Source organism: Thalia democratica, unplaced genomic scaffold (assembly GCF_965202585.1).
Source record: "Thalia democratica unplaced genomic scaffold, ktThaDemo2.hap1.1 HAP1_SCAFFOLD_1563, whole genome shotgun sequence".
Lineage (NCBI taxonomy): Eukaryota > Metazoa > Chordata > Thaliacea > Salpida > Salpidae > Thalia > Thalia democratica.
Window position 1 is genome coordinate 1 of NW_028140404.1, and position 27,575 is coordinate 27,575.

A 27,575-nucleotide genomic window follows, 5' to 3' on the forward strand; every position below is an offset into this window, starting at 1 on the left:
ATAAAGAGATGTAAGTAAAAAAACATACTCAAGATTCGTGTTTTAAAGCCTTACTGAATTAACTTTATCTTTCTGTTTACAAATAAACGAGGTTGTGATTATTTTTATTTAAAGATTCAAAATTGTTTTTTTTTTTAATTTAAAAATGTGTGTTCATTTAGTTTATTTAAATTAAGATTATAAATATTAATTAATGAATTGTGGTACGTTATTATATTATTCTACGTAAAACTTCAAATAAAAACTTTTATTCAAGAACTTTATTTAAGCACTTACGAGGTCTTTTACCAATACTTAGTTTGTAAAATAAATTTTTGAAAGAATAAATTTATGAAAACTTTACATTAAAATTTCAATATAAAAACTACCAAACTTTATTCATTCAAAACAACTTTCGTTTAAAAGCAAATATTATTTAAATGATAAAAAAAAATATTTAAATTTTTATTTGATCAAATAAAAACTAGAAGCGTGCAAAAGTGAAGTTCCGTTCAAAATTGGCTGATTGTTTAAAATTTTCGCAGTTCATTAAGTATATCTGTTAAAATATAATGCTGTGCAAAAGTTTTGACGTGTAAAAATGTCGCCGTGCAAAAATGACCCTGCGTGCAAAAGTGACGCTCGTGCAAAGTGACCCTCCGTGCAAAAGAGTCACCGTGCAAAAGTGTCCCCTCGTGCAAAAGTGACCCTTCGTGCAAAAGAGTCGCCGTGCAAAAGTGTCTCCTCGTGCAAAAGTGACGCTCGTGCAAAGTGACACCCACCCATCTAACATTGCTTATAAGCAAACAATTAAAGATCAAATATAATGGTTTTCATTTAAAAAGTGTCTGGTTTTATATAATACACCCAATGTTTTTTGTAACTTTTTTTCATAGTTTCAATGTGTTCTGACCATTTTAAATTACTTTCTATAGTTGTTCACAAAAATTTTTAGCTACTTGTGTTTGTTATAACTGTTTTACTTATTTTTACATTAACATCTATATTTTTCAAAAAACTATTTTTTGATTACTTACGGAAACTAATTTAGTTAATTATATTAATTGGTTAATTTGTTAATTAGTTAATAATGTTAACAGATTAACCTACTTACATATTTGTAAGTGAAATGTAAGTAAACTTGTAAATTAAAATAAATAATTTCTAAAGTTACTAAGACAAATAAAAAAAAGTTACTCCTAATTTTTTTTTTTGACAATTTAAACTTTTTATTTGTTCTAAGACATATTAACACTATAGATAGATATATGCACTCTAATTGCAATATACGTTATTTAACCGTCAGGTGATGTACAAAATCTATACTAAAACAGTTTATAACACCTTTTTTTTTTTGCTGAGTTTTTTCTCTTGTACCAACTAAGTTAATCAAAATTTAAATAAAACAGAGTGTATTAAATATAGTCTATCATTTTCAAATCTGTTTAAAGTATTTTATGAAAAATACATAAAAATACTTTTCACATCGAGCAAGTTTAGCACATAAAAAGTACTTTATCTACAAATAAGTTCAGTGCACTTCTACTAGTTTTGTTGCTTTGACAAAAACGATGACAGACATAAATAAAGGTATTTCTTCAAAAATTGAATTAAATTGCTTAATAACACTAACAGTTTGTTTTATATACACTGTTTAAAAAAAAATTCAAACAGTTTGTTAGTCTACGTAATATTATTAGATTTTCGACTACAATAATCATTATAAAAGTCAATGATTGAATTTTATTAAATAGCCAGTATCTCACTTATAGAATTAAACTTGGAAGTTTTATAAAGTAATCTAATATATTTTAAATCAACATATTAAAAAAAACATTAATTTATTCAAAAAATATTCTGTTCTTTTTATAAAACAAAGTTGAATACACGATCAAGAAAAAAGTTTTTTTGTGCTTTATTTTGAGTTTTGTCAGAAACTTAACTTATATTTTAAAATCAGACGATAAAAAGAGCTTAGTAGACTTAGCAAAGATGCTGAACAAATGGAAAGGTATGAGGACATGGTTTTAAATATGGTGAAATATGCTAAACTTGGTTTAGGATTGTCACCAGAGGTTAGTTAAAAAACCAGAAAAAATAAAACTTAATTACATTGCCTTTTCAAAAATCTTTTTTTATATAACTCGTTATACGTTTTTTAGGGTTTTAGTTTTGTTTTTTTATGAGTTGCTTATGAATTTAAAGTATTTAAATATATCTTGTGTCTTGTCAAACTTGTAGTACATTTTTAGGTTTAAAAAATAATAATTTAACAAACTCTGAAAACTCAAAACACGATTAACATTTTATCTGTTTTTTTCTTAATAAAAGAAATTAAGTATATAATCAAATTGTTGCATGTGTGGTATTTTGTTATGTTTGCGTAGTATAAACGTACTCCTACATTTAAATGTTAGATTTCGAAATAGTTTAGTTGTTTTAAATCTAGTTTAAAAGCCTATCTTAAGGTTAAGAATTAGCGTAATAATATATTCAAAATTATTTTTTTAACTTAAAAAATTATTTTATTCTAAAAAGTTTTTATAGAAAATTCAGAAAACTATTTTTATCAGCCTTTTTTTGCAAAAAAAAGTACAGAAATGTGTTTTAAACCGATTCGTAAACAAGCTACATTTCTATTATAAGTGTTATTTTATGTTCTATATAAAAATGTTCATTAAAAGTACTGTTTTCATCAAAAAGCATTAAAAGATGTAAGCTTTTATACTTTCATAATAAACTTTTTGCAGCAAATTTTGTTTAGAAATTCTTTAAGACATTTTCAAATAAATGAGCTTAAAAACTTTGTTTTGTCTTAAATGATTATGTAATCATGAAACTTAAATTTGGTTATTAAAAATTCTGAATAAAGTTTCTGTTTTTAAGTTGTTTAATGCTTAAAAAATATTAAACATGAACCTTTCACTCATTTTATAAACAAAGCCGATAAGGGTTTAGTGTACGTATCATTTGTTTGTACACTTTAAATAGATTCTATAATTTCTATTTCTTTAATAGTTACTTTTAAAACTAAACTATTAAAAAGTTTACAAGAATGATGTAATTTTACTTCAGATCAAAAATCTATACGAGTTAAGAATGCTAGAAAAAGATTGTCAACAGATAAAAGTATTGTAAATAATTTTATAAAGGAGTAATTTTTTTTACAAAACGATTGGCAAAAATAAAAATTTGTAAAATATTTTTACCTAATTAAACTTTATGTATAAATGCATAAAAAATTTAGAAAGTTGTTTGTTAAAAAACTGATTACTAAGAATAACTGTTAAAACTGTATACTAATGATCGTTCAAATTAAAATATTCTGATTTTACTCAATTTTTTAATTGAGAATAAAATAAAAAATAATGTACCTATATGCTTTAAAACATAACTAAACTACTTAAACCATTATAATTTTAACCATGTCTGATTAGTTTTTGTTTATAAAAAAGTGCTTCTTGTAAAACATTTTGTGTAGGCATACAAAGTTATCACTTACAATATTTTTGTCAAAAAACTACCAAAATTAATGATCTAATTAATAGATTCAACTTGTTTGTGCTTGTTTTTAGACATTTTTTTGTTATTAGCATACTTATCTTATTGAATCATGTTAAGTTAAAGTACATAGTTATTGATGTAAGTAGGGCTTATCAAAATATAAAATAAACATGCAGGAAAGAAATTTATTATCGGTTGCTTTCAAGAATCAAGTTGGAACAAAAAGAAGCTCTTGGAGAATTATTTCTAACATGGAGCACAAAGAAGACTTGATGAAAAATACAAGTGTAAAGTACATGTGCAAAATTTCCAAAGAAATAGAAACTACGTGTAACAACGTTGTGGTAAGTTTTCTATATAAGCTTTTTTACTTGAGTTTAATACTACACGCTTGTTTTTATATACTCTTTTAATTTAGTTATCTATACCTGTAAAAAAAAATTATTCACAAAATAAAAACACTTTTTAAATTATTTTAAAATTTTAATAATTTAATACTTAAAAACTTTTGCAATAAAATTTAGTTTTTTATGAATATATTTGAATTTGTCCTTTTTGTGGGTAAAGTTAAAACAAATAAATTTGACCTGAAACAAAATATTCTATTATTAATATTTACACTTCTCCTGTTAGTATTGAGTTTCTTTTTTATTAATACATTAAAAGTTTCGATATAAGACTAACTAAGTTTAAAGTACAAGATTAATTAATTTTTCATGTGATAGAAACTAAGATTTACAATTTTAATATCATGTAAAATTCAAAATGTGATTTAAGCGTTTTTAGGTCTAAATATTGTCGAAGTTTTTTTTTAAATAATTTATTGTTATAAAAAACTTTATTGGTTGATACAAAAGCTGTATCTTAGTACTTTTATAATATTTAACAGTATAACAACGTCTTTATCAAAAGGTTGCACAGTTTTCAATAGACTTACTTTAATGTTCACTAAAACTCGGCAGCTTTTTGTGAGGAACGTACCATAGATTTTTGCGTGCCATAGTATTTTATCTATTTAGAAAAAAAGTATAAATGAAGAAGTGTAATGAGACTAACAAAAAAAGGTTTGCACAGTTAAAGGATCGATACAAAGTAGAGCAAATTTGTAAAGTTTTATGATAAAAAAGCTTAAATTTGGTATTTTTGCCCTATTTGTATTTTAGATATAAAGCTCGTCGCGTTCCAGAAATTTTAAATGGAAGGCCTCAGTTTTCCGACTTGGTGTAAAAATAAACTTAATACTTGTAGTATAACTTTGGTAATTACGTTTGATAATAACAAGTTAAAAATCTAGGCTTGTAGTTTTAAAATTAAAAAGATTCATTTAACAATTTGTTGTAAATTACTAATAGTAATTCTATCATTTAATTTTTTTTCTTTACCTAAAATTCATTAATTTAACTAAAAAATTTACAAAATTTGGTCGTAAGTTGTATAAAGTAATACAGAAATTTAGATAAATAAACATCACGGCTGTGTTTAAATTAAAACATAAATCGAAGGTAACAAAAAATAAATATTGGAAATTTTGAAAAGTTCTTAAAAAACTTTAAAGTTATTTAAATTTTTACAAAAAAATATTAAAAATTTTACACAGCAACTAATAAACGAAAGTTTGTTGCCCTTTTGTGATGAGGACAATGAATCAAAAATATTTTATATGAAAATGAAGGGTGATTATTACAGGTACGCAGCAGAGGTGACTGAAGCGGAAGATCGAAAACGTTAGTTCAAAAAAGTTTATGTAATAAAATAGTGCAAGCTGAATAAATAGTAGTTGAAAATCGAATCTATAAAGAAAAAAAATAAACATTTATTTAAAGTGAATACTTTTAGATATAATAAAATGATAAATGAAATACTTATTTTAAAGTTAACTAGTTAGTTATAGTGTAATTTTTTAATACAAAAATTTACTATGAAAAAAGAGTGTTTAACTTTATTGTAATATTAATTTTTTAAATATCAGTAGCTTATTAACTTAAGAATTGAATAAATAGTTTATCTACTTAAAAAATCGAAAACATTTTCATAGAACTATTAGCTAGGGAAAAATATTTTAATAAACTGGTTTAAATTAAACTCAATAAATTAAACATAAGACAAAAAAAAAACAGAGTTAGTTTTCAAACATTTTGTTTTACTGTATATACAATTGATAATAACAAATTAATATTTATATGAAACATTAAAAACTTATTTTAAAAGTTCTTACTTTTCACAAGATAAACTTTTAGATTAAATTTTTTTCTAAATTTTATTTTTGTTTTAGTATAACCTTTATATAAAAATAAATTAAAACTTAAAGTTTTATATTCTGAATTAAAATGTTAAGACTAAGTTGAAAAGTAGTTTCAAAAGCGATGTAGTTATTGTTATAAAAAAACTTTAAAAACAACGTGTTTGATAAAGTTTTATCTGTATTAGTTTGTCAAATAAAATTTACACACTCATTTTACTCATTTTTGCGCTATAACTTTTCTAGTTTGTTTATCATATTTAATAAGCAAAAGGCAACAACAAGTTTTTATTATCATCATAAATAAACTAAGCGTGTATATGTTGTAACTAATTTGGCTTTTGTATATCTGTATAAATTTATTGATACAATTATACTTTTTAAATGTACATGAATTTTCAGGTAAAAAAAACTACACTACTATAAATAAAAGATGAACTCTTTAAAAATACAGCAACAGTTTAAACAGTTACATGTTTCAAAGTTATTTTTAAACGTCGTCCATTTATTTTATTTTTAACATTCATTTTTTGAATAATTTAAAAATTTAGGTTCAATTATATATATTTTTTAGTCTATTTAATAGTTTGATAAACGACTAATACGTAACAATATTTGTACCAACCATTTTAATAGTTCCAAAAGAGAATGAGAAATATAGTCTAAAAAACTTAATAAAATTATCCTAAAATGGAAATCAATATTTTTACTTGCTCTACTACCACCTTGTGTTAACAAGGTGTTCCATAGTATTATGTCATCATTATGTTAACTTCCTGTTTTACTAAAATATTATGTTTAGTTCGTGACGTCAAAATTTACAAAAGCCTTTTAAAACGTTATTCGTTAGTTCTTTCTAATCACAAACCGTGCGAGTTCAGTAAAAATAGCTTCTTAACGATGTAAAAAAAAAATTACTACAACTATCATTAAATTAATTCAAATACATAATAATTTAGTATTTAATAAATGTTCTACTAAGTATAGTAAAATACATAAAACATGTTTTAACTGTTCAAAATATAGGTTTAATTGTTTGCTCACAAAAGATCCTAGTGAAGTAACTTCACTAGAATATAAATAAAATTAAATTATACAGTAATCTTCCTTTATTCTACCAACATATGTATCTGTGTGTCAACGAATCAACACACTTCAACTGGGTTGTTAATTGGAAAGATAATTACAAAATAATTGGAATAAAGTAGTTTGAAAACTGTTAAAACATGTTTTAACAGTTTTCAAACTACTTTATTTCAGTTATTTTGTAACTATTAACTTAAGTGAGTTGTATAATTCATTTTCTTTAAATTTTATATTAAGGTTTACGAAACTAGTGAATCAAAGAAATATACAACGAATGCTTGATAAGGTGCAAAAGGCTTCGGCAGAATAGATAAGTAATGTATTGATTTCTGAAACGTCATAATATAACGTTTGAATAAATCGATTTACTTGATATGTAAGCATAAAGTATTACTATTACTTCTGTAAACTCATGATCAGAATTTAATTTTTTAATTATATTTTATGTACACAAAACAGCAGCACATAAATTAAAAAAGCTTTAACTTATTGAATATATAAATGAAACATTACCACACTAAAAGTTAAAAGCTTTCAAATATAACATTACAAAGTTTAAAAATTTGTATAAGCCTTAACTTCAAAATTTAGGGTTTGTACTATTAGAAACAAATAAAATAGAAGTTTTCGTAATGTTAATTTTCATTTATAAAGTTTGTATCTTTTGAATTATTAGTCATCAATATTTTTAAACAAAAAATATGTCGTTAAATTTGCTAGCTTTTTGAATTTATGAATATAAAGATAAACATATAATATAATCATTAATATTTGTTATCATTAAAAGTTTAAGTATTTATTAGAATTAAGGTTGTTACAATCTTAAATATAATTTTTGGTATATGTTTAAAAGTAAAAGAAGTATATCTGACAGAAAACACCAACAAATTGTTTTATTACCATTTTAAAAAAGATAGTCTATAATAATTTCTTTCGTAAATCTTGCCAAGTTGAATAAAAATGTCTGGTGAAATATTTAAATCAAAAATTAAATTTGAATACTACAAAAAACAATAAAAAATTGTAATTTGTTATAAAATCGTTATATTTGCACTCATAAATTATTTATTTAGTCAGTACTGATTTTTTTTTGAGAAGTAATGCTGTTATAAAAAACTGAGAATAAAAAGTACAAGAATATAATATTCAAATAAAATCTCACAAATTATTATTTTTCTTTTATAAACTTCTGTTAACAATGAAATATATAATACATGACGTTTCCGATAAACATCATTTTTCTCAGAATACGCAGACTTAGCAAACAGTTCGTACTGTGAAGCATTTGAAATGAGTAAAATAGGAATGAAGTCTCCCCATCCTATCAGGCTTGGGCTTGCTTTAAACTATTCTGTTTTCTTCTATGAAATTATGGATGAGAGAACTAAAGCTTGCAAGATTGCAAAAGAAGTTAGAAAGTTTTTAACCTTTTTTATTAACTTAAAAAGTTTATACATTATTCCTTAATTCTACAACTGTTTCTTTTTTACCTCTATTTTATTTTCAAGGATATAAAAATTTTCAAAAAACCTGCTTTATTCAATAGTATTTTTTCACTTAAAGTAGCAAAAGGTTATACTAAATTTTTAAATATAATTTAAATTCTATTAACGTTTAACTCACTTTGAATTGTTTTTTAAGTCTAAATAAACTAAAACAGCATGATTAAAAACAAATCAAAATAAAGATACCAAAACAAAACGATACACAACATGTTATAACTTATTTGACGGCGTTTCGACATTACATAAGCCTTTAAAAAAGTGAAAAATACCAAATACTTTTACTAATTATGTCTTTTCAAACTTATCAATTAACCTGCTTGCCTTAAATAACTTTTCTGTTTTTTTTGAAAACAGTGGAAATCAGAATTTCTTTCTGAGCTGTTTTTCTCAAAGATAAATATCCTTATAAATCTTATTTTTTTTGTTTCAAGTTTACGCTTTCTTTTTTACCTAATTATGTAACACTTGAAAAGTAGTTTTTTTGTTAGTTATACTGAATCAAAAAATTAATTGCGGCAAAAAATTCAAAGCCGTAGCTTGGACATAGTTAAACTTAAGTTTATTTTATTGAAAAGTTATTATCTAAATCTACCAATTTCAAAGTTCGAAAAGTTTGTTTTTTGTTTTCGTGTAGCACTTACCAGAATAAATTATTTTGAGTAGTTTTTTTGTCATTTAATTGACAATTAAACAAAACTGGTCACTTGTTTAGTGTAATAAACAATTTACTTAGTGACTAGTAGGTACGGTATAACTTTAACCTTGGGAGCTTGTTGCCGTTATTATGTAAACCTGTTAAATGCTAAATTATGATGATGAATAAAATCAAAACATCTTTAAATTAATTATTTTTTAAACTAATTTCATTCTTTACTTAACTATTATTTGACAAATTTATTGTGTGATTAGTTTGAGCGTGGTTTAGTCTTAAAGATATTTTGGCCATCTATTAACAATTAAGTTTCTAATAATAAAAATGTAATGTTATGAAAAATAAGAAAACTAATGCAATACTGTTTTTTGTAATATTTGTACACTTTCGACTTATATTTTTTCTTTCTTTTTTTAAACGTGCTCTATAAACTTATAAACGTATTTTTATTACTGAAACTTGAAAAATAGTAAAACTGTGTAAAAAAAAATAATGCTGCTTTGCCGTTAAATTTTACTAAATTTGATTTTTCAAACTGTTAAAACAGCTTTTAGACAGTGAGTAAATTATGGTTGTTTCTTTTAAAAGTTTAGATATAAAGGACTAAGAGCCCGTAGCTTCAAATATGTTTACTACTTTAGTTTTAAAAAAATCAAAATAAGTTTAAAAAATTGTTACAGGCATTTGATGAAGCGATGAAAGATATGGACTCAGTAAAATTGGCTTCGTTTAAAGACAGCTCACTTATTATGCAACTTTTAAGAGACAACTTAACTGTTAGTTAACTTACTTAAAACTATAACCTTTCAAAGAATTTCATAAGTTTATATCATAATTTTTTTGACATTAAGACTATGATCGTAAACTTTTTGTAACTTTTAGATTACAAGTTTTTTTTGAGCATTTGCGCACTGACAAATTTTCTAGCTTTAAAGTATATTATGAACTTAGTTTAACTGTTAATTGTTTATTTGTATATATGCAATATTTTATATTAAGTTTTGTTAACTAAAACAGTGAAAAAACATTTTTGTTGTTTTTCAATCTAAATAAATATTTTAAGTAGTGAATGTTTAATTTACAGATTGTATAGAACCAAAATAGTAGCCGATGAAATAATGTTTGTACGACAATTCAAATTAATAAGGCTCGAATTCCAAAAATTTAAACACTTACAAAAATTTTTAAAGGGCCACAGTCCAAAACTTAACTTTAAATTGAAAAATGGATGGAAGGTCTAACTAATAATATCATGGTAGTAAAAAAAACAAAATATCTACATTAAAAGATAAAGTTCATAACTAATAAAATTACTATATTTTAGTAAGTAAAAACTTCTTTTAGTCATATTTCAAAAAAAAACTCACAACAAATCAAAGTTATAAGAGTATAAAAAGGTGGAACTTGAATTGTACAAATATACAAATTGTCGTACACTGTAAAAAAAAAACGTATATGTTGAAACAACACGTAAAAAAACATATAAAAGTAATAAAAATCAGAATTAAAAAAAAGTTACCGAAAATTAACATTACATAGATAAAACTAAGTTAATTTGATTTAAATTGTGTCGTAAATCTTGTTTAAGTCATGTACAACAAATAAACTAATAATAAATAAATAAAAAAAAACTTAATTGCAGAATACAAAAATAGATTAAAACTAAGTTGTTTTAGAAAAATTCTTTAATATTATATATGATCCTACTTTTTTATTCAGCTATGGACCACAAATACAAGCGATGACGAGGAAGAAACTGAACCGACACAAAACGTTTTTGATGAACAACAAGGGCTAAATTCGAATGAAGACACGACCGCTGAAGTAGCAACAGAAACAATTAAAGAATAAATAAGTTGGATATTTCAACTTTATAAATAAACTATGTGTAGTTTTATAGCTTTAATTTATAACAAATCTTTAATTTTCAAAAAAATAAGTATTTTTGTCAAAGTATAAGTATCAGGATACTTAAGTTAATAGGTACAATTTGGCTTATTAACTGCTAAATGTTTTTATATTTTAAAGGTTGTAAAAAATATTATAAGTAATTTGTTACTTAAAACAATAAATTAAAAGTTCAAACTTATGTTATCGACATTTTAATTTTAGTTTTTTAAATTTGTGTTCGTTTTTATTTTTTAAATTTGTCGATATCGAAAGATATTTTTTTCAAGAAATTTAACTCAATAAACATTAGTAACTATAAATTTATTAGTTGACTGTTTATTATAAACTAATTATTAACAAACCAAATATTTAAAAACTAACAAATTAATTTACGCTTTTTTCACAATAAAAAAGAATAATATGATTTATCAAAAAACAAGTTAAACAAATAACCTTAACATATACTATTTCGATAAACATTTGATAGACTTTACAAGAATTAGTTGATAGGGAGTTTATCTAAAAACAGCTTTCTTGCTCATTGGGTCTTTTTATAAACGTCTTTTGTATAAAAGGATTAGCTAAGCTGTACATCTGAGAAAAAAATAAAACACGAACTAATGATTAATTTATTAATGTTGTTTTTGAGTTTTCGTATATAAATAGCAATGTGATTAACACTAAACATTTAAATTGTTAGTCATTAAAACATTATACCTGTACATATTTTTGTTTATGAAAAGCAATACTGTAAACAATGTATTTAATACATTAAATAGACTTAAAACTACACGAAATTTTTTTTATCGAACTTAGCACTATCGACTATGATCTAGTTCTAAGCTTATTACAAAATTGCAGTGAACATGTGATGAGTTGTCGACTTGTCACAAAAATATAATTTAAGAATAATATAAAAAATACTGTCTAAAACGGGAACGGGTCAAAATTGCACGAAAACAAAACTGCACGAAGTTACTAAATTGCACAAAGCAAAAATTTCACGAAGACACATTTGCATGAAGACAAATTAGCACGAGGGGACAAAATTGCATGAAGACAAATTTGCACTAAGAGTCAATTTTGCTCGAAAGTAAAAAAAACAGAAAAAAAAATTAAAAGATATATTAAAAAAATAACAAAGGAAAAAAAAGTTAATGACCGAGGGTAAGTGTTAGGAGTAACAGTGATATTAAAAATAAAAAAATAATCAATAAAAATTAATATAAAAAGTTAAAAAATAATAATTAGTTAAAAAAAAAGCTACCACCGACCAAGCATTAGGCGTAACAGTATAGTAGTAAAAGATCAAAAATTAATAATCAATTTAAAAATTACCGAATGAGGGTAAGGGTTAGGGGTAACAGTTGTAGTAAAAAAAAATAAATTAAAAAGTAAAAAACATTAAATTAAAATTAATAAAAAAAAAGAAAAATTCAACCCGTGCAAAAATGTCCCCGTGCAAAATTGTCTTCGTGCAAAAGTGACCCTTCGTACAAAAGTGTTTTCGTGCAAAAGTATCTTCGTGCAATTTGGTACGCTCGTGCAAATTTGACAGCTACCCGTCTTAAACATATAAAACAATGTTAAGGCTGATAAAGTGTAAGCTAGAAAATGGAGTAGTAATAAAAGAGTATCTATTTTGAGTGTAGGTAGTATCAGATTTTGATGTAGTGAGGGTATTAAAACTGCTTTTTTAACAAAAACAAGAACAACTTTTTGTTGAAACAAAACAAAAGTATAAACAGAAGAGTGTAATAATAAAAAATATAAATAATACAAAATTATAATTTTACTTGAAATAAAAAAACATTATAATAATTTTATCTTACAATTATCTTTACTACAATTATCTTACAATTATTAAAGTGGTTTGCTAAAAATATTATTAAGTAAACTCGCCTAAAGTTATAAAGCTAATAAACTTCTCATTTTTTTAAACTATATTTACTATAAAATTTTTAAAAAGAAGTTAATGTGTTAGACAGAATTAAAATTAGAAAAAAAATCAGTCTTGTCTTTGAATTATTATAAACTTTGATAACGATCTCGAGAGTGTAATTTATTATTTTACAGTTTTTTTTATTGAAAATGAAGTTAGAAATACAAACAGTAAGAATTTATAACCATCAAGTATATAGTTAAGTTTGGTCGCATGAATAAAATAAGTAATTATGTAGGACTTTTTCTAGTACATTTTTTGTCCTGATAAGACATTAAACTGTATGTAAGTAGTGTACGACTCAGTAACCGAAATGTTTTTTCGTACACCAGGTCCTGGGATCAGTTATTATAAGCGTTTTTTTCTTGTCGCTCAATCAACATTATATAGTTCAAAAAGGTTTATCACCACAATAAAAAAATCTTGATGTTTTAATGAAGTAGAAATTTAGTATTGTAATATCAAAATCCGTTAGTCGAAACGTATACAAAATTGTTATAAATTTATGTATAATTGCTTAATGTTAATTGTTGAAGTTTAGACCACATACTTGTCTCATTAAACAATTGCACAAAAACATAAAATACTTAACAAGAAATATTAATTATATAAAATAAATAAATTTTTAATTAAAGAAAACTTACAGAATTGAAATTTTTTGAATAAATTGAAGAACTACCAAGCGTTACAATTATGATTCTATTCTAATCCAACTTTTTTATTTAAATTGTAACAACGAATCAAATTTAGACAGTTCAAACTACAAAATTTAAACTCTGAATTTTTGCTACTTATCTTTTATAGTAAGTATTTCAATATTTTCCAACTTAATTTTATTTATTAAAAAATATTGTTTTTTTTAAATCTGTTTTTTTATGACTTAAAGAAGTGATAAAAGACACAAAAATTGTGCTACTTTTAGTTAATTTTTTTTTTTCAGTTTTTTTAGCATCAAAATCTAACGTACAATAAAGTAGACATGCTAATATATTTTTTTAATTCCTAGTTACTATAAAAAATAACTTAAAATCTTTCTATAACACTTTAAAGTGTCGTAGTTTGAAAAGCAATGTAACCATTTGAACTATTTTCACCTACTAATATTTAGAAATTTTTGTACAAATGCTTTAGGAACTCCGGTAAAATTTAGTAGCAAAAAAAATCATTAATTACTAATTTAAAAAGCTTAAAATTACTGATATAAGCCTGAAATATAAATAACTTAGTGCTTTCACTACTATAACGACAAGAATATCAAGTATATTTAAAAGGATAAAATAGATATCTTTAAAAGTTATATTCATTAAACACTTAACATAAACATTACAGTAAACATTCTGACAAAACTAATTGTAGTATATATCAGTCCTAAGCTGGAGTTCTATAAACCAAACTTGTCCCATATCTATAAAATTAGTATTAACAATATTGAATCGATACTGCGAAATTTTACACGTGTAATATTTCATGGATCAAATTAGCCTAACATATTTTAAATAAATATTAAAGTCTCTGAAGTATAAAAGTTTGATTTATCAACTTTTCTTCAAAATTAAAAGTGCTACACATAAGATACTCCATACGACCTAAATTTGTCTAAATTAAATGCTGCTGATGCTTACACATTATAAAAAGTAAATTTTTTACACATGGTGGATAGGCAAGCGGTCGTTGACCTTTTTTGTGACTAGAAAACCAAACCAAGTGACAATATTTGATTAGAATTAGATTAACCGTTTTCAACTCTCTTTTTTTCCGCTCAACGAATTAGGCAAATTAAAATACGGCTAATTTTTGATTTATTTTTCAAGTGTACTGTATAACTTTTAAATTCAATACGTGATAAGACTCTACATTAGTACTTGTAATACCTATTATATTTGGGTTTTTTTACCACTTTTCTTGATTTTGTATAGAATTCTTAAAAAACATATGCTTTTAAAACTGATGCTTTTTATTCTTTTAAACAACTCCAGGTGTTTTAAGGGGAATAGGAGAATATATTGCTAAAAATTTCACTTGATTTTGTCTTAAACTATAGCCACATATATATAAAACTTAAAAGAAATTTACAGCAGATTCTGTTTTTTAGGCGTATTTTTTTAGGTTTTTAAAAGCAGTATTTTGTAGGCTTCTTTTTTTTTTTTTGAAAAATATTAATTCTTAGGTTAAACAATATTTAAAAAATAGAGTTTTTAAAGAACATAAGTTATTTACGATTAAAACTATAAAATAAACTAAAAGTTTATTTTGGAAGCATTTTTTTGCTCAAAGTCAACGTTTATAAAACTAAAAAGTTTGAAAAAAATATATAAAAGTCATGAAAAATGGGTTGTTACATAAGCAATTAGTTAAGATATATAGAGATTTTTTTGTTTGCAGAATAAACTTTTGAAAATTAAATATATTCAGAAATCCTTTTAAAAGTAGAGATCTCTAATTATTTCAACAATTAAACGTTTAATATTTAGAAAATTTAAAAATTAATAGAAATAAATGATAAATAACAATAATTTAATTCAGGTATTTTTGTGAAGTTTTTGAAAAAAATCATGAATAAATTAATTAATCTTCGAACTGAAAATTAAATTTATACAATTTACGAAATACTGGTAGCAGAAAATAAACAAAATCAGTTTTAAAAACAACAAATCAAGTTCTAACTATCTATAATTGATTTGTAATGCTTTAACTTGGTTGTAAATATGTAAGTTGGTTTGATTTTTTGGTAACTAAAATCGTCAATGGTTATTTGACCCCCTCGCTTTTTTCAGTCTACAGTGTCATACGTCTGTATACCCTAAACCATCTAATCGTTAACAAAATCTTATATAAATAAATTTAAGTTACACTTAAATATTACTCAATTCTTCTAAATATTACTCAATTTTTTTTTATTTCAATTTAAGAAACAACTTTTTGTTATTGCACGCAAATACTTCATTGACTTACGTTGTTTCACTGCTCATAGAATATGAAATAGCTGTAAAAAGTCAAACTGCTAAGGTATTTTTACTGTTTTTATTTTTTATAATCAGCTAAAAGTCAATAAAGTATTTGCATACAAAAACAGTTGTTTTGATTTTAAAATTGATCTTTCATGTTGTATATCTAAAACTTACAACCTTAATACGCTCTACCTTACATTATAACTTAAGGCAAATTATGAGTTTAATACTTCTAAATAATTAAAAAAAATTATTACATATTATTTTGTTAATTAAAAAAAAGCTTTGCCCTATTTAGAATATTAATACTTTTTGCAATATCTTCTTTGAAAATCAAGAAGACAGGGTTTCCAAAGGTTTTTTGTAAGTTTCTTCCTGCTTTTCTAAACTTCAAGGTTTTTTAAAACTAGTTTAATGTTCTAGTGAAATTAAACAAAAGAAAAAAAAAAGTCTAAATTAACTTTAAAAATTTTGATAGATACTAAAAAGCTACTTTAAATGTGTTTTTTAATGAAAAAATTCTAAATAATACTTTTTTTTTTTGTCATTATGATATATTTTTCATATTTAAATGAAATTTTGTTACTTTACATGTAAATTAAGTTTAAAATTCCAGGTACTTATAGGTGTTTTAGTGATTTTTGTCACGTCAACGAATGTAGCATTAAATAAGATACTTTAATAAAAGCTATCACAAATAAATAGTAAACTATAACACTCAAGTTTCATAAAAACCTATATATATATATATATATATAGTAAAACCTTCACGTTTATAAGAACGTATAAACATTATGTATAATAAAATCAAAAAAAATCTAGTTGTTGATTAAATACTAGAAATAAATGAGTTATTTTATAAAATCAACTAAATAATATCAAAAAAGTTTATTATCTAAACATATATCTATGAAAAATATAATGATTGTAACATACATTATTATAATAAATTATATTATGTTAACTAATATCATAACACTAAAACACATGATTTTTAGCTTTTAGTTTGTTCTGGTTGAATTTGAACAATGCTTTCTTCTAATGTTCTTACTTCAGAATTTTCTTGTAAAGTATTTTCTAAAGAATCTAGAGATGTATTGGTTTCTTCGTCAATGCTCGGGTGAAGCCAAATATTCCAAGAACTTTTTCCAGATTCGACTCGCATCACTGCGTAGTTAAGATTCCAATCCCTGAAAAAAAAAATCAACTAAGAAATAGTTTGAAATTTTCAACTTAACGGGAAAAAATTAAACATATTTTTATAATTAAAGTAGTGTAAAATTTTTCGGCCAGTGTTTATAACAGCATAAAATAAAATGAATTAAATATGTTTAAAGAAAAGATATGATTAAAATATATATTATATAGTATTAACTGGCTAAACACTTTTAAACTGATTTTATAAAAAAACTTTATATGTTGCTTATAAATTGTATTTTTTATTGTTCAGTATACAACATTATATTTGTAACTATTATCTAAGGAACCTTTTTTTTCGGATAAAATAATATGTTGCTTATAAATTTTATTTTTTATTATTTAGTATACAACATTATATTAGTTACTACTATTTAAAGAACCTTTTCTATGGATAAAAATAATAAAATTAGTTTAAGATAGAAGGTAACATTAAACTTATACTTTCAAAGAAAAAGTTATTAATGTAAAAGTTTGAAATTTAATATTTTATACTAAAAAAAATCCTTTATTAGCAATAGATAAATTTATATAACCAATAGTTACTGAGTTAAATTAAAAACAGGGTCAGTACCCAAAGTTTTTCAATTTTATACGGACATGCCATGATTTAGACTGAAGTTTTCCTAAAACTTACTGGTTGGCAAACCAATTGAGATTATAACCAATTGAAACAAGTTGACCTATTAGTTTGGTTGTAAGGGCACAGACTATTAGTAAATAAACATTTTAATATATTCTTTTTAATCAAATGACTTTATTATACTTGGCCTCTAGAAAATAAAAGTAGTTGTGTGAGCTTGAATTGTCATGTAACATGTACAGATTTAATCTTAATTTTACTTTAAGAGTGCTGGGATAAAAAAACAAATGCTTTTTTTAGAAAAAAAATCATAAAAAAACAATCTATCTAAAATAATAAAACTGATTCTCATATTTCTTTCATTAAATCAGAAATTTTATAGCATTTTTATTGAAAAATCCTGACATTTTGACAATAATATTTAATTAAGTAAAATTAAGACTACAAAAACAAATTTTGATTAAGAAATTTTCCACTTATTAATCTACAGTGTATATTCTACACAAAATATACTGAATCGTTTTTTTTTATATCGCACAAATTTTAAAGTATAAAGTCTGCTAATAACTTTTTTTTTTACTTTTATTGAAATAGTTTTGAACAGACAACTTAAAAAAGCATATTAATTTAGAAATCATTAAAAAATATAAAAAAATATTATATTGGGACAGTAATTAATCAAAATATATAAAACAAAGTAAACAAATAACCAACTCATTTAATAAGTTTTTTGTTGACTTCGTATGAATAGTTCCTTTTCTTCTGTTACCTTTCACTCTAAGCTGTAGCTAATAAAATAACGTATTTAATTTTTGTCAAATACTCGAGCTCAAAAACAAAGTTATAATAAAAATTATTTAGCTTATACTTAGTAAAGGGGATAATTAACTATATTTTAATTATAAATTATATTAAAAAAATTGTGTTTTTTTAATATTTGTGTTGATTGATCTGAAGGATTGAACCAATCTGTAAACGAAAGCACATCAGCCCACAGTTATTCTCAAAAAATTCGAAATATAGAGTGACTAAAAACTCTAGAAACAACAAACTATTTAAAAATATAAAGAAATAGTTATGCATTAAAATTAAATCGATATAAATACGACACCAGGTAAACAGTTTGAAATAAAGGCAACAAAAAAAAAATGATGAATTGTATCTAGATTAAACCACCCTACTGCAGGTCAGTAAGCAGAAATGTTGGAAAAAAATTGTTAAATTTATTAAAAAGCACTTTAACAAAGAAACTAAATAAACAAGTACGTGAATAAAAACTGCATCGAGCTAAGATACAGCTGTAATCCTAACATTGAAATGATAAAAATGATAATGATATAAAAGTAATACGCAAAAAAGACAAACCAAATAAATCCTGCAACTTCAGGGACCAAGTCACGTATCCACTAAAAAGTGGCAACTCAAGAACAGAAAGTGTAAGTTACGAGACAAAAGTTAACACAAACAACGAGACCACAACACACATTGGATTAATTGCCAGCCGGACAAACAAGAGAAATTCTGCACACAAAACAACATTCAACTACAAAAATGTAAACAGAAATTATATTTAAGGCCATAGGGGGGGGTCCACTTTGTTTTTTACAACTTGATCTTATTTTGTAGAATTTAATTTGAGCTATCAGACACTTTAAACCGCTTAAAAAAACTCTAAGTAACTTTTGAGATATAAGCGATCAAAGAAAGGGCGTTCAATACGTTCCTTATGGAAGGCGAAAACTAAAAATGCGAAAAAAGACTATTTAACTAAAAATCTATCTCCTCCTTCATTTTTTGAGTAATCTTTCTCAAATTTTCACAGAATGTGTATCATTAAACTTTAAAGAGATCTATTGTAAGAAATTTTTTAATTTTGAGTAAAAAAAAAATTATTGTCAAAAAACTACCCTTTTTTTTAGTTTTTTGTGGATAAAATTTTTATTTTTTAAAATTTCAAAAATTCCAACAGTACGATTCTTCAAAATATTAAAAGGAACATTTCCTGAAAATTTGAAGTCTCTAGGTCAAAAAATGAAGGAGGAGATAGGTTTTTAGTGAATTTTAAAATTTCCGAGAAAATTGACCCCGAAAAATTTGCGGTCTATACGTTTATATTGGAAAATTTTTACATAAAGTTAAATATCTCAAAAGTTAAATGATATTTTTGAATTCTATAAAAACTGGCTTATAGTTTGTACTTTAAGCTTTCATATAAAAGCCAAAGTTAATTTTAGTAAAAAAAAATGTTGGACCCCCCCCTATGGCCTTAATATATCAAATCAATTGAGCTATCTAATAAATAAAATAAAACAAGAGAACATAGACTACGAAATAAGTTGTTTTGGAAAGAGAAATCAAGCTTAAGACAGGCAAGGAAGCCAACTGTGCTTAAAAGAAGCTCTTCTGAATTTACAAGCAAATAGTGAGTGTACTAATAAAAATCATAAATAATGGGAACGTTTTAACATAGAAACCTTTGTTAACAAACAGTTTGTTGTAATTGCAGTACTTTTGTCATGCTATATTAGTTTTAAAAAATACCAAATTAAGGATTTTTATAAATACTTGTAAATTTTCCGCACCCCTTAAAAAAAATGCAAAGTGTCTCCACTGATATAGAGTAATTCTAAGTTAATCCAATTAGTTTAACTGTTACTAATTGCTTTTGTCATTTATTACTTTTTTGTTTACTATATGATTACTTTGTTACTGTATAAGTTTTAAAAAATTTAACTTTTGTTAGCTTTGTACTCTAATAATGAGCATTTCTAAAAAATATCGAGTTTATTGAATTTTTTGTCCTGTGTTTCTGATTATATAGTTAATATTCCGTAATTTTTGAATATCTTATATTTTATAATTATAACTTAGCTTAAACTACCAAAAAAACTTATTTTTCAATATTATGAAATTGAAAAAAATTATATTTTTCTTCAATTTTTATTTTACTGAATATTTCTATATAAGACAGACACTAATCATTATCTAATTTTAGTAATTAAATATAACTTTGATCTGCTATTAGAATAACTCAGGCTAGTCTGAAATGTTTTGGAGTATCTTTTAAAACCCAAGCTAGTAAGGAATTTTGGAAAAAACTCAGAACTGTTTAGACTTCAGGCTAGTTTTAACGAATTACATAAATTTCTTTTTTGTCCTTGAATATTTTAAATATTAACAGTTGTATAATTTTTATTCAGGTATACAAACTTGATACTAATAGTATTACTAATACTACTAGTATTCAGGTATACTTTTTCAGTTTTTGGCTCTTACTAATTTGGTTATAAAGTTAATTTTCGCTTTGAAGATTAGTAACCCTGGTAGAAGTATAAGTTTATTAAACTCTAAATTCAAAATGTTTTAATGACTTACTTGTTCCTTCCACTAATGTTTTACTGAGTTAAAACGTAGGGTGCACATATATTTTTGAAGCAGGTTAGTGTGCACAGATAATGGTTAGCTTAATACCATAACTTTGAACAACAAAAGTTGAAAAAAAATTGTGTAATTTATTTACCTTGGCAACTTGCTCAGTGATACTGACATTATCTAGGTTCAGTGTCTTCATTACTATTGGTTTTCCTCCTAGCAATTGACAACCTTTTTCATGATCAAGCAACAGCTTAAACGGTTTTTGGCAATAAGGTTGTTTAAGGTGGTCCCCTATAAAATAGTTCACACATTTAATCAATAAAAATAAACTTTTAGAGCTTAAATACAGTTAATGAGAAGAAAAAAAATTGAATTGATACTTTTACTTAAACTTTTACTTAAACTAACTAATTTACTTTTTAAAACTATATCCTCATAGAACCATAAATATAATGAAGAAACTAATAATAATAGTAAATACTATACTTATGTAATGTATAAATTAAAAAAGACAAAGCTGAAAAGATAAAAATTGTAATTACAAATTCTATTAAAAATCAACAGTGTTGATACCTGCAGCTTAATTGTTGCAAACTAATATTTTACATAAGTAAGCTACTTTAAGTATATGCTGTAAATGTTTATTTTTTAAATTTTAAATAATTCTATTTATTTGTAATGATAAAATAAAACATTATATCTTCTTTTCTTTTAAATAACTTACACTTTTTCAGAAACCTTTTCAACTGTGATATTCATAGTACAGTGCTTATTCACTTATCTGGACTTCACTTATCCGGACGCTCATTTATCAGGACACTTTCAGTCAGAGGAAAATTCAAAAAAGTTTCAATATTGTTCAATAACATTATTGTATGATATACAAATACTTAAGCTTAATGCTGTAAGAAAATTTTAAGTGATTTTATCATTTCTACAATTTTGTTTGTTATATGTTATTATGTTATGTAACAATACTACTAAAGATTACATTCTAAATTTGTTCTAAACTAGTTTAGTTATCAAAAACCTTTGCATGTAAACGTTAAGTCAGTCAGTTTAGAAATATAAAAAACCATGCTATTAAAACATCACTTGTAGTTTTTTTTTTTTAACTTTCAGAGCTTTTTGATATTGAATTAAATTCTTAGTTTATTTTTGTTTTCATTTTTTAGAAGTTCTGTTTGATTTTTAACTCCAACAATATTGCAAAAACGTATATTGTTGCAGATGGTTAGTAAGTCTGATGTTTTTCTACCTTAGAAAAAATTAATTAACCAAAAATTTATCTTTTATTATTTATCATTTTAATATCTATTTCACAATAACTATGTATTTGTATTTATTATAACACTTTAATTATTTATTATGCATTGTATAGAAACAGCAGTTGTAATATTTTATGAAAAATTAATTTTTTGTAGTTATCCGGATTTTTGGTTTTTCGGACATGTTTACAGAAAAATCTTGCCCAATGTGTCGGGATAAGTGAATAAGGACTGTACATACAAATACTGTATTATTTATAATTTAAGTACTTTTTTTATATAAATTTAAACCAAAGACACTGTGTTATGGTTGTTTTTAATAAATAATAGCCAATTTTATATCAAAATATACTTTTATTCACCTAAATTAACTTTATTTTATTTATATTGCCAGTGTAAATTTTAATACAAGCAGTATTAAATCAATTAAAAGATTAAAACAATTATAAAAATATACAATACTTCAGTAAGCTTCTAAAACTTTACTTTATAGACTTGTTTCTCAGCATTGTAAAGTTTCTCTGACAAGGAATCCTACAAAATACTACCAGCAAATTAGTTATTTTTATGTTTTTAGCGATGCATTTTAAAATAAATTAAACTTGACATTTATAATTGAATCTTTTCTTGGTTGTTGCTTTATGTCAACTTATGTTTGTGTGAAATTCTCAACAAACAAATTTTTTAAGTTGATTAAAAAGTATATTGTCAGTAAAAATGACTAACAGCTAGTAGATAGGTACATGTAGTCGATAAAGAGCACACAAGCACCACCAAGTCCAACTGCTGTAAATGCTAGTTTTCTTAAATGTGGATCTCCAAATATAACGTTCATAACTACATGTAAAAACTGAAAAATCTTAATTTGCATTACAATTTGTAGACATGTTTCAGATGTTTATATTTTAAAAATTTATAAAGTTATTATTAAAAAATAATCAAATAAAGTTATATAAAAACAAATTATGATAATCATCAAAACTTTTTTCAATAAAAAAATATTTAAATATTTTATAAGAGTTTGAAAAATAACTAGTTTATAAAAAGTTTATGATATTCTTTATTTTATTATAATGAAATATTAAATTGTACTGTTTTTTAAATATGTGATGACTATAAATAAAACATAATTAGATCGAAATCTAAGAACTTGTAATTCCCTTAATAATATATTTTTAAAACTGAAGGACTCGCAAATAGTACAAAACTTGTCTGTAAAAAATGCCTTAATTGCTAATGTTTTTACAGAAGAATGTTTATGGTTAAACGAAAATAATCTGATATAAATCCATTTTGATACAAATTTAGTTTTTGTGGTAACATTTATATCTTTAAGAAAATTAAAACAACTTTAACAATAGTTACAGCCTAGAAATAACAAAAGAAAAAATTAACTTAAAGTATTACATGACTACTACTGAAAATATCAAAACAATCCTACTCTGCTTAAATTTTATACTTAAATAATTAGCCATGGGGGCGTTTTTAGCTGCGTGTGTAAAAAAAAACCTGTAACTATAGGAGACAACCGTTTTATACCCTAATGATTTAAATATTTTTTCTTTTATTCTAATTCAACTAATTTCTTATAACACTTCATTAGTTGTGTTTTTATTATAATCAAGTTCTTATTAAACAATGAGTGCGAGCTTTATAAACAGCTTGTAATATTTACCAACTTATAACAACAGTTCTAGCGTATTTAGTATGTAAATGTTTGTACTGGATACATTAAAAGGTTTTTAATGGATTATTTCCAGCTTTAGACAACAAGTGTATTAAATCCTTACTAAAAATACTAAGAATACAAATCACTATAAAAACTAAACGCTGAATAAATTTTTAACAATAGCAGCAATTTTTATCTAGTTTTAACTGATGATGTAAATAACTTTTACATTTAGATTTTAACAGAATTCCAAAAAAACATAACAAAAAGATTAACTTTTTTATTTTATTTTAAAGATAACTAAAACTAAAAAGAACTATATTAAGTAATGGTTGAAAATGTGTGAGTAAGGATACCACGTAAAAAAAACTATGACATAATTATGTTGGTTATTTTTCAACAAGTTTTAAAAACAAACCTTAAAAGAAAGTAAAAATTAAGTGTTAGTATAAATTCATAATTTTGTAGGTGACCTATATAAATGAAGAACTCAAAAACTTTTATTCAGTTAAAATTTATTTTGTAATTATAGTATACTAATATCATGTGCATAGAAAATTTGATAGAATTTAGTTTAATGCAATCGATCGAAGTCTGTTGCTTACCTGACTAAAAAACAAACAATAAAAATTATACTGCAAACACTATATTGTGCAATCTAAAAATTAAAAATTAAATCTTTTTGTAGAGGTAAAAGGAATTGGTTAATAATTAGTGTTTATAAAATTTAGACCACAAATTTAATAAACAAGTAATAAATGTTAATTTTTTTTCTAAAGCAAAAACAATTTTCTAACTAGAAATGCAAATTCCTGAATCTTTTATAAATAACATCAAAGTTTTATGTTCATTAATGGTAATGACATTAAAAATTGTTATTGGAAAAACAAAATCGGCTCCTACACCGAAAAAAGTAGTATAAGAAACATTTTCTTGACATTTATTAGACTAAATGCAAACCATTTTATTAGTTTTAGTTAGTACTTATTTAAAGAACTCTTATGGATACTACAACCATTGATGTGTTTGCTACTTTCAATTCAATCTTTTATTTTCAATATTAACTGTTTGGACACAAAAATTATAGTTTTTACTTAGGTAAAATCGTGACTAATCTTGATAAAACTAGTAGATTTTTCAAAAAATATTCTGTAAATGTATAATTTTTTTCATTTATACAAAACATATCTATAATTTACAAGTATAGTTTAAAATACAAAAACTTACTTTTCTAAATTATGTGAAATAGTAGTAAACTAAAATACAAGCTTTATAGTTTAAAAGACTTTCTAAATATTACTTATACTGAAAAAAACATTCAAGTATTTTAAGTTAACATTAACAAAGATTTCTACTTTATTAAATTAAAAAAAAATAGCTAAAACATTTGTGATAAAAATGATTGTTCTTAAGCATACACAAAATAAACAATAATAGCTTTCAAAAAGTAAATTTAATCAAATGATTTTTTATAGCTATTTTTTAATTAAAGTTAAAAAAAACCTTCTACAGACACAAAATAAGTGAAAATAAAGTTTTTTTTAAGTGCTAAATCTTTTAGCTCACATAAAAAATAAATAAAAAGTTAGGAGTCAAAAAATAAAAAAAATTGTATGTAGTATATCAAACAACTTTCACAAACTAAAATAAACTAAATTGCTTTTATAGGAACATGGTAGTTTAGATTAATTGTCATTGAAACTTGCACATTCTGATAAGAATAAGGACTAGGAAAATAAACAAAGGAGAGCAGATAAGTGAAGTTCTCATTACCTTGTCATCTCCATAAGCACTCAAGTTGACACAGAGTAAAGACTGTTGAAAATAAAAATATTCGAACTTTTAACTTATATGACTTTTAAAAAATAAGTTATACTTTAGCTTAAAAATACATCTTATTAGCACATAGTAAGTTTAACTTGACATGCATATGTTTAAATTCCGACCAAAAAAACTTAAATATTGCTACATAAAAACACATAAAAATTAAACAATACTCCATAATAAACTTGTTAAAGAAAACATAAAAAAAAATACAATGTTACTACATTAAAAGAAATTAAAGAGTGTTTTCAAGTGAAAACTATATTAAGCAATATTTCATGTACCTTAAAAGGGATTATGAACAAAAACTCTTAGTAAATAGTAATAAGTAGTTATTAATTAGGGTTGCCAAATGCTTTTGGCAAATTTTCTTCAGGTTTACAAAATTTAAAATTACAAGTTTTAGGGTCTATTTTTAGTTTAGAATAAATAGGTCTAAGTTAGTTTAAGGTAAACAACTTTGTTAAATAGTACAACGAAATTGAAAAAATATATTAAAGCTTCTTTAAAGTATTATTTTTTATTAAAAAAACTTTTGATGATGACAAAAAAAAATATCTACAAGATAGATTACTTGTGTCAAGTCAATATTTTACTACTTGATGTGTAAAAGTTGCTAAAAAATACAGGTTTTAAGTGATTTTTCTTCAAAATTTTTCAAATTCCAGGTTTTACAGTTTTTTTTTTTGCCCAAATTATCAAATTCCAGGTTTTCCAAGACTCCAGGTTTTTTGGCAACCCTTAGTGATCTATTATAAGGCATAAATAAGAAAAAAAATTATAAACCTCATAACAAAAATAACTTACAACAAAAGCAAATGAGTTAAAGTAGAATTGTGAAGCCCACATAAGTCTTTTCAAAGCACCTTGTCTATTGTCATTATCAATACAATCTCTAAAGAATACAATTATAGTGAAGTAGAAAGCAAGTGCGCTTGCACAGTAAAGTGGACTAAATACAAACCACCATGAGAAAGATGAGTAGCTGTCTAATTTCAAACCTAAAATATTAAAATATGTTTTAAAAAAATGTAAAGCTGTAATATATTACATTAAGGGCTGGAAGGTAACATCCATATAGTTGTTGTATAATTAATTTTGTTAAAGGGTATTAACTGCACATCTTAAAGAGCTAAAATGATTATTTTGAAAACTAGAAGTAGTTTCTAGGTGAAATTATTAGAAAATATCATCAAAAGAAGTTAAAAAAAAAATTTTTTTACATTGAAGAAGGTATATTATTTTTACGTTTTTTCCAACATATGTTTATATTTTTCAAAAAAAAAATTGTCTATTTATTGTTACGAGTATTAGAATTTAAACAAACAGCTAAGTTGTTGAACTAAGCTGGAATGTTTAAACTGTACTTTTTAATGAATTTTCATAATTATGACAAATATAATCTACTAAAAAACAAAATATTAAAGATTCTTTAAAACATTTTTGAGATTCAACAAAAGGTTTTAAGCATTTATTTTTACAAATATGTACTGACTGATTTTGTCTTTAATAACTAAATCTTTATTTGGAAATAATTTCACATATCGATTTTATTGTGAAAATATTTCTCAATTTTTTTTAATCAAAAATTTTCAAGCATTTGAACTGAGAAAAGCTGAGATTTTCAAACTTTTAAATAGAAAAACTGATTTAGACTGACATTTTTCAACTTTATTCATAAAAACTGATTTAGCCTGACTTAGCCTGACGCGCATGAACCCTGTGTTAAGTGTTTTCATGATTTTAGAGAAGTAACAGTTAAAATTTCAAAAAGGCATAGTAGTTGGCACCCTTTTGCAAACCAAATACTTACAATGGAAAAACAAAACTATAATTTACCACTGGCACTACACTATTTTGTTACTTAAATTTCAATTTTTATGATCATTTATATCAGTTGGAATGTCAAAAAAG

General features: G+C 23.8%; 3 protein-coding genes across 3 annotated transcripts; 1 reads left to right on the forward strand and 2 right to left on the reverse strand.

Moving 5' to 3' along the window:
* Window positions 1-1,406: 1,406 nt before the first annotated feature.
* Window positions 1,407-10,942, forward strand: LOC145848610 (14-3-3-like protein). The gene is made up of 7 exons (XM_082953967.1): window positions 1,407-1,569; window positions 1,940-2,054; window positions 3,660-3,827; window positions 5,081-5,207; window positions 8,055-8,218; window positions 9,646-9,741; window positions 10,685-10,942. Exons 2-7 carry the CDS (start codon window positions 1,983-1,985, stop codon window positions 10,814-10,816), a joined length of 759 nt encoding a protein of 252 aa, XP_082810093.1. The 5' UTR covers window positions 1,407-1,569; window positions 1,940-1,982; the 3' UTR covers window positions 10,817-10,942.
* Window positions 10,943-16,739: 5,797 nt separating this feature from the next.
* Window positions 16,740-23,041, reverse strand: LOC145848608 (uncharacterized). The gene is made up of 4 exons (XM_082953965.1): window positions 22,895-23,041; window positions 21,046-21,191; window positions 18,240-18,313; window positions 16,740-16,935 (listed from the first exon to the last, which is right to left on the reverse strand). The coding sequence occupies exons 1-4, from the start codon at window positions 23,037-23,039 to the stop codon at window positions 16,740-16,742; spliced, it is 561 nt and encodes a 186-aa protein (XP_082810091.1). The 5' UTR covers window positions 23,040-23,041.
* Window positions 23,042-25,529: 2,488 nt separating this feature from the next.
* Window positions 25,530-26,662, reverse strand: LOC145848609 (transmembrane protein 203-like; the record flags this gene model as incomplete). The annotated part of the gene is made up of 2 exons (XM_082953966.1): window positions 25,530-25,652; window positions 26,469-26,662. Coding segments are annotated over 2 exons (317 nt in total), but the record flags the coding sequence as incomplete, so codon positions are not given.
* Between the last annotated feature and the right edge of the window lie 913 nt (window positions 26,663-27,575).